This window comes from Aptenodytes patagonicus, chromosome 7 (genome assembly GCF_965638725.1).
Source record: "Aptenodytes patagonicus chromosome 7, bAptPat1.pri.cur, whole genome shotgun sequence".
In the NCBI taxonomy this organism is placed as follows: Eukaryota; Metazoa; Chordata; class Aves; order Sphenisciformes; family Spheniscidae; genus Aptenodytes; species Aptenodytes patagonicus.
In genome coordinates, this window is record NC_134955.1 from 54731193 (window position 1) to 54739777 (window position 8585).

Below are 8585 nucleotides of genomic sequence, written 5' to 3' on the forward strand. Positions count from 1 at the left end.
GAAATATTTAATAGCAGCAAATACAAATTAGAATCTTGTAAGAATTAAAAGCAATTGATAATTTCAACATTATATTTTAACTGCTGAACACAGATCTACAGACCTGGAAATCCTGAAATTAGCAGAATATCATACATATCTTGAACACCATGTTTGACAAAATACTATCAAAAAAAAATCTTGAAGAGAATTGAATGCAGACATTTCATCTTCCAGGCTAGAAGCAGACACTAGAGAATGACCTCTTTACTAGACTTACCACAAAAGAGCATTTCTTCTTCTCTACTAAACCTGATGCTTGCAGGCAAGACAAATCAAGCCTTACAAGGCTTGACTTGCTTCTCATTACCACATGATTCAACGTATTCCTCACCATTCCAGACAATAACTAGAAAAATATGAATTTGAAGATAGAAACATACCAAAGTGTAAACTGTACTCTATAACCTATACCTGCCCCAAATCCATCCTCCTGGAAAATCTGATGCTCCATTTGTGCAATTTGTTCCCCAAAAGGGGTTCAACGACTCAAAATCAGTGACTGTTCTACTAGTTAGTTCAGTGAGTTTATTTTCATACAGTAAGTTTTACAGGAACAGGCCCCTTCCTGGTATGAGGCAGTCTTAGGTCTCTGTAACTTGCTTCTGGGAACCAGGCAACACTAACAGATGTCTGTAACACAAATATATTATCTAGAAAAAGGTTACAGAAATTTAACATACAGCAAATAATGTCCTTCTCCATTCAAAGTCAGTATCAGTATTGATTCCTAAATACAGTTCAAGATGCTTACTCTTGCATTTGCCATAAACAATTACTTTCTATGTAGGTATTTTTCTCTTGGCACTATCCTAGAATACGTTAAGACTATCCAGTCTACTTTATAAAAATACACCAACAAAATTTCATCTTCATTGACCCAAAGACTCTATTCAAAGTTAGTTAAGACCTGAAAACTCACCTTAATACAAACTATGGTTTTAATAAACCCCCCAAAATTATGCAGATCTAGTTATTTTCTAAATTATAGCCTTGAATGAATTTGTAAAGGTAACTGCAAAACATTGGTGCCAGAAAGTAACATCTGAAACCACCTATAAAGACGAAAACATTCATTTGCAGAATTCTGTTATTTGCCACTGTAATGCAATATAGCACAGCTGGGGTTTTTTGTTACAACACCGTGCTGTGAAAGGAATGCGTGTATAGGGAAAGACTTGCTGAAAAGAGATTACATACAGATATACAATGCTATTTTCAAAGATATTTAGAGAACATCAGATATCCCAATCCAGCAGTCTTAAACAACAAATCTGCAGACTTGTTTACATATATGCATATGGAGGAGACCTGCTGATATGGAATACTGCTCCTCTCCCATCAAACTGTTACGTGGACCCTTCCTCAAAAGGAGAAAAGGTACAGTGTCACTCATTGCTCCTCACCAGTATAAAAATGTTTATGTTTAAATGAAAATTTCAATTCAAGAGCTGTTTTTTGCAAGATGCACACAGAGGTTTAAGTTCTGCAATCAGATCTGCTGCTACTGAATGACAGAAACCAATCCACAGAAACTTAGGAAACAGCTCAAACCGAGGTCCAAGAATGCACTCTGCATTCGCAAGAGACTATTCCTCAGTCTAACACATTTCTGAAGGGTCAAACCCAAACATTAAGGAGAGGGGAGAACCAGGAGAAAAGAAACAAAAAAAAAATCCCTCCCATATTTTTTTCATTTTAACCTAAGGTAAGTACATAACCACAAAATTTTCTGTGTTGCTTTCCTAAAAAATAAAATTCATCCCTTGAGTTTGAGCAAAGTAAAGCAAACTTAAGCCAAATTTTGGCTAAGCCTTCTGTCAGTATTACGGGGTTACTGATACGTAGTCTAAAGAAACAGCTAGGGTGCAGATGCCTACCCTGTGGCAAAAGTCATTAACATACAGAATTCAGAAGTGGCAAACTACAACTTCTGAATAAAAGTGATTAGATAGCTCCTAAAAGAAAGCTGGCAAATACGGCCTCCAATGGGGGAATTCACTTTGGCTTGTCAAAAAGTTTAGTTACAGGACTAGTAAGCTTTAATTAAAAGTTTAAGCCTTCAAATTAACCCAAGATAGTTGAACAGAAAAGGTCACTTCAGTCATCTGGGCTCAGAACAAAAAAGCGATCTGACACCATGCAGTGAAAATCTAGCACATAGACATTTTAAGTATGAAGCAGGCCGCAGCAGCCTAAAATACCATGTGAGAAACAGGTTAAGAAATCAAAGGCTTCTGATTATACACAGAAACTCACATGGAAGGTGATCATTTGTAAGAAAAGAGTTTGCTATTGCTCTACTGCAATTCAAGTAGAATACACTGCAACTAAATCACACAGAGAAACTTTTTAGGGTTTTCAGTAAAAAATTCAACAGTTGTTTAAGTATAAAAAAAAAATTTCCCTGTTTCAAAGCATAACATATCTGATCTGAAAGCAGTTTATGATATTTCTATACTATAATAGATTACTCCAAATTGCCTGCAATGACTCTTAAAGTTTAGTGCCTGGGAGCATTAGATGTCTCAGATAGCAACACAAACCACTCATCTGCTCTAAATTTTTTTAAGATGGTGTTAAAAAAGCACCAACGCAAGAAAAAAAACATTCCTATAGATAAAAAAATTGCACTCTTATTCACTTCTTATTGTTCTAGTTCCAGATAATAGCTTACCTTGGACTTGGCATACTGATTGTAGTTCCCTTCTCTGAACACCCTGACCCTGCCATAAAATCTCAACCGCTTGTAAAGTGACTATGGAGCTACACCAAGTCACAGCTGCACAATCAAAAGACTGAACTATGTGCTAACCCACATGGTCAGCCAAATGAACCTCTAGTAATTCTGCTGTGCTCTGTGCACAGCCGAACTGGCCCTTTAACAGGAGCGGGAATTTCCCATACACAGCAGGAACTACTGCTAACATCCCCCACGGCCTCCCCCACTCAGGAAATGGAGCCCTCAACTTCACGCAGATCCCGAGGTTTTCAGTCAGCTTCCTGGAGTAAGTCAGTAAGAACATGCCAGCACGCACAGGATGAATCTCAGCTCAAACGCTAGGAAAAGCTGGTTTAGAAAAGGAGGAAGGAAGAAGTTTCATTGTTGAAAGAGGAGGAGCTGACAAAGAAAGACAAGACAAGAACGCAATGGAAACACGGAGGCAAATGGTGTATAGGTCAGATTCCTAGTATTTGTATGTTTTTGATAACTAGAAAAAAATAAATCAGTCAACTACCTCATGTAGGTAAAAAAAGCACATGAGGGAACACACAAATTGCATAGTACCTAAAACACAAGTCTAGCATTACCTTTTTCCAAACCATTTGCTCACATGCAAAAATGACTGCATTTGCCTTCAAAATCAGCCCACAAACAATTGATGCTGGGAGTAAACAAAATATAAATCAAATTTTATGAGGTGTTTATACAAGCAAGTTAGAAAGACTAGCCTATTAATAGAACGCACATTTACCCAGGACTGATACTACCTACTAAATTAAGAACTTAAGCTCCACATATTATTCCATACTCTTGAAGTATACATATGCTGTTTGAGAGAGGTCTAATGTGTGTATCCTATTAAATATACTTCTGTGTATTAGGTGCAATTAGTAAGTTTGAGCCAGTTGTGCTTTCATTAGAGTATCTTAGCTATGCAACACAAAGTAATGACTTCATCTTTGTTTTGGGATCATTTATACCAATTTGTATTTTCCTTCTTACAAATGTTCATTTACAACAAATAAGCTGGCAACAACAGTCCAATTCAGGTTCTAATCGGTCTTGAGCATACATATCCCACTGAAAGTCAATAAAGGGATTTTAGTTTGAATGGGCTATTTCTTCACAAGCAGGTTATGAACTGCAGTTCTTTTGCTTTCTTTTCTACAAAGAATAAAAAAAAAAAAATCAGGAAATTGTTTACTGTATAGAAAACATGACAGGTTTTAAACATGAGCACAGCAGCCACATAGACAGAAAGGACTGTATCTACAACAAAATATACTGTAAAGATTAGCCTAAAAATTTAGTGATAACCTTCTCTTTACCTCCCTCCCTCATTTGAAATTAAACTAAGTCTATTTCCATTTTGAATGTTTCCTCTTACATTATGAAGTTGGCCAAACTATAAATGCACCTTCTTCGGTGTAAAATTAAAAAGTTAAATTGGTACTAGATTTAAGTATAATCAAGAAACTACAAAAACCTGACATTAATGCTTATCAGAAGCTCAATTATAAAAATCCTGCTTAGATGAAAGTTTGATTCCTCCATATCAGTTTATGATCTTTGCTGTAGAAATTATTGTACAGTTTGTCAGAACTTTCTCAAGCAGTAAGAATTAATGATTCTCAAGTTGCTTTTCATCCTGGTTCCTACAATGAAAAAGCCAAATAAAGAAAATTGCAAGGTCTGTTGACAGTCACAAGCTACAACTAGATCTACAAGTCACTAGATATAGTAGCTATATATCTAATGAAGCTGTAAGTCATGCACTGACAGACTTTACTAGCAAAATGGTACATGCTAGATATTGCAAAGTATACATTTTAAAATCTACTCTGATCATAGCTGTCATGAACTCACTTAACCAATAATCAAGACTAGCCCAAACATGTAGCTACAGGGGTAGACAGTATTACTCAACCTATACTACTATCATACGTTGTCAGAAAACGTGAAGGAAGTTGATAATGCATTGTTTTAGTTTATTTACAGGAAGATCTACAACTGCTGAAGGACTGAAAACTACTATTCCATAAAAAAATAAATCTCTGAAAATGCTGTTCTGTCCATTGTATTGTCTTTACTACTATAACAACTGTACTTTGATAACTGTTGATAGCTTTTAGAATGTCTTGCATAATTCTTGCTACCAAGGGGGGGGAGGGGGGGGGGGGGAGGAGAAAAAAGGAGGGTGTTAGCCATCCAATGACCTTTTAAAAATTTATACTAAAAAACATGATCTAAGTTTTGAACAACTCCTTTCACGAGGGGATCATTTCCAGAAGCATCTAAGGAAGGATGCATCACAGTATTTGTTTTGAAACTGGAATACATTGGGCATCTAGTGATAGATCACTAGATATCCAAACCCATACAAGATTTACAAGACCTGAACGTATTTTGTACACAACGCTGTGTATTCACTACAACACAAGTGCCTACTATGCTTGCACTTGATGGCAATCTTCCATTTCTTTCACTTGGGCTAACACAAATGAACTATGGTTGATGCCTAATTGCTTTTAGGAATCACATTTGAATTACGCAGCAAAACATTAAGGCAACAGACACGAAGCTAAGCCCAGTTCCTTTTCTGGGTAGGATGAGGAAAGATTGTACCTTCAGACATACACACTTACCATCACTCTCTGCCCTGACTAGCAGGGACATGCCCTTCAGCCTCTCCACATAGCAAGAGGACACATGCCCTGTGCCTCGATCATCCCACTGGCGGTCCTCATTTAGCGTGTAAACCTTCACCCTCCGCCGGGTGTCAGTCATCCTGCCGCCTGCCACACCACAGCCACCACTCTGGCTTGCAATTGCTGGAGGAGCAGGCTGGTCGGGGGCTAGGCCCCCCTCAAAGGAGGGGAGCGGGAAAGAAGGTAGCAGCCCCACACGGGCACGCCAAGCAAGCTCTTCTTACTCCTCTTCAGTGCTCCAACAGGATCCTCATTATCGAGGGTAACAGAGGATTGGGGGCGCAGGAGAAGAGGGGGAACAAGAAAAGAGGTGAAGATGTGAAAGGGGAGCTGCTCCAGGCAGAGTCAGGCGCTGCACAAAAGGCGAGTAAGCCTACGCAGGGGACAGCTGCAGAGAGGAGAAAGGCTCTTTGCAGGGTGAAGGGCAGGCAGGAGAGGCGGTGAAGAAGGGATCCTGGAGGAGAAGTGGATCCACAGGAGTGGAAGCAGCGGTGGACAGCAGATGGCACGGGCGGCAACGGGCAGCCGGCCCGCGGTGACAGGAGCAGGCGACCCTGGAGGCCGGGGCCCTGGCGAGGGAAGCAGGCGGGAGGCTGGCGAGGCCGGGGTGAAGCAGGCGGGGGGAGGCAGGCGGGAGAGGGGCCGCTCGCCCCGGCCTGGAGCTCGGCTCTATTGTGCAGCAGCTGCCCAGGCCCGAAGCCCCTCTCTCGCCGTCCGTCAGCGCGGGGCTTCGAGAAGCCGCCCTCCTTCCCGCCGGGGCTGGCCGGGGCCTGCGGGCACTGCCTGTCCCGGGGCGGGATGAAGCTGGCGGGCGGGCTCAGCGCCCCGTCTCCCCCATGGGCTCCCGTCGCAGGTGGCGGCTTCACTCCCAGCCCGACTCCGCCGCCATATTCTTCTTCCTCCTCCTCCTCCTCCTCCCGGTGCTGCGGCGGCTCAGTTCCGACTCCTCAGCGCGCCCTGCGACGTGGCTGCGCTCCAGGCACTCAGCAGCCCGACCGGTAGAGAGGCACTCTGCCCTGCCGAGGGGGCGAGCGGCGACGGTGCGGTGCAGCGCAGCGCGGCCCGTCCAGCCCGGCTCCCTCCGGCTCCGCCTCAGTCACTGCGCGGCCGCCATCTTGGTTTCACCTCTCACTGGAGGCGCGGGGTCTCCCAGCCAGCGGCGGCACGGGCCGCCCGCCAGCATTTAAAGGGCCAGCTGCCCCAAGCGGGCAGCGGGCTAGGGGCGCGTTCCGCGCCCACGGGCGGGCACGCGCCGCCGGGCCCCAAGCGCTCCTGGGCGCTCCACGCAGCACCAGCAGCCCTGCCGCGCAGCAGCGTGCCCTGCACCGCGCCCAGCACCACCCCCACGCAGCGCCCTGCCAGGATGGCACTCGGACTGCGCGGGCGTGACACGCGTGAGGCCCTGGCCGGGCCGCTACCGCGGGCCCAGGGAGCGGAGGGGCGGCGCGACCCAGGCCGGCGGCGCGGAGTGCAGCGCCGGCTGCCCCCGCTGCCTGCCGCGCCCGGCGGCGGCTCTTCCCGCGCTCTGCGCGGCGCCTCGGTCCTCGCCGGGTGCTGCCGGGGCCGGGGGGTGACAGCGCGGCGGCCAGGCGGGGTCTGCCGGCAACCGCACGTGTGCGCAGGGGGGCAAAGGCGCGGACCCGGGTCCCAGCGCAGAGGAGCCCTCGGGGAGCTGCTCCGCCCCTCACCTCCCTGAGTTGCACCTGAGACCTTGTTTCGGGGTTTCTTTCGTTTGTTGAGCACGGCTGGACCAGTCCTCTCGCAAAAGGATTTTTTTCCTTCTTTTTTTCCTGTCACACATTGCGGAGTGATCCAAAAGTTAAACGGTTTCTGGTTGAGCGGCTGTTGGATCTCCATAGACGGAGATAGGATCTAACAATTGCAATAACAAACAGAAGCTGTCAAGTCTCTGCTTTTGCACTGCTGCCAACATCTGAATGTATGTTTGACAGATTTCCCTAAAATATGCAAAAACACTTGTGCATTTGGGACCCCACAGACACACCACTGCATGAGAGAGTCCATTTCAGAGTATACTCTAGATATGCAACGTAGATGGGAGCTCATTGCAACTTATATACTCAATTAGATCGATCTATTTTTATTTTATACCTTCAAATAACTATTGACATTTGTTTGTCAAAGTGAGTTATACTCACTGGTATATGGGGCTGGTTTGAGCGAAAACCACAGATTACGAGCTTTCACCCCAGAATTAATTACGCATCACAAGGAAGCCTCCGGTCAAGCACTGCTGGAAAAGACAGACTTTCTCTGTCTTCTATTTTGCTTGCCCCATGAGAAAGACAGTCTCCAGCTCCACAATTGATCCTCAGTTTCCTGACGTGCTCAGATGAAGCCATTTGACCCGTGCCTTTAGGCCTGGCTCTGATGCCCAAGGACTGGTTAAGAATACAAATGTCCCTCAAGTATCGTTTGGGCGTCCATAATGTAGCTGAAGGCATGTTGCGCTCAGTTGTTCTCAGTATGGTGTTCTTGGCTAATGCAATGAAAGGTTTGGAAAGATTCAGTTGTCTGAGAACTGCAGATTATGGCCCCTGATGAAGGGAAACTGTCACGCAGCATGTGCGCAGACAGATGCTCGCCGCCTTCATTTGGCGACCTGTGCAGCCCCCGAGGGGATGTGCCTGGGGAGGTGCTGTGCCAGAATTTCTCTTACGCAGTTCTGGAGATGGATTTTTGCGACTTCAAAAAAGATTGATGTCACTTAGGGAAACCTCCGTGGGACCGTTATACTCATTTACAGTTTACAGATTGTACCCTCTTGTGGCCATCAGATTAAGCATAGACCATCATTCACTGTGGTTTTGATTCTTTCAGGGTTTTTTGTGAATTGAAAACAAGAAGTTCAATCAGATTTCAGTTTGCATAGTTTGCTTTATGAAAAGTTTGGGTTTAGCTTCTTTTCATTGGCCTTGTGTTATTTTGATATCAGTCTGAACAATCCTCAGCCCGACAATAGTCCCCACTCGTCAGGTTGTATACCGATTGTCATTATATTTGCCAAGAGCTTTTATTTTTTTTAAACGTTTCCACCCCAGTGATTCCAGAACAAAGGGTGGGCACTGAGGGCAACTTCTCATGCTGGAAAG

At 44.7% G+C, this 8585-nt stretch overlaps 1 protein-coding gene across 4 annotated transcripts in view; it reads right to left on the bottom strand.

The window, feature by feature from the left end:
- Positions 1-6569, bottom strand: part of PPP4R3A (protein phosphatase 4 regulatory subunit 3A) — a 45519-nt gene extending 38950 nt beyond the window's left edge. For 2 of the 4 annotated variants that reach the window (XM_076345298.1, XM_076345297.1), the window contains exon 1: positions 5410-6569. In XM_076345298.1, the coding sequence (XP_076201413.1) occupies positions 5410-5551 (142 nt within the window). In that variant the 5' untranslated portion in view covers positions 5552-6569. The remainder of the gene's footprint in view (positions 1-5409) is intronic. The other 2 variants (XM_076345295.1, XM_076345294.1) reach the window with 1 other exon arrangement.
- Positions 6570-8585: the final 2016 nt, after the last annotated feature.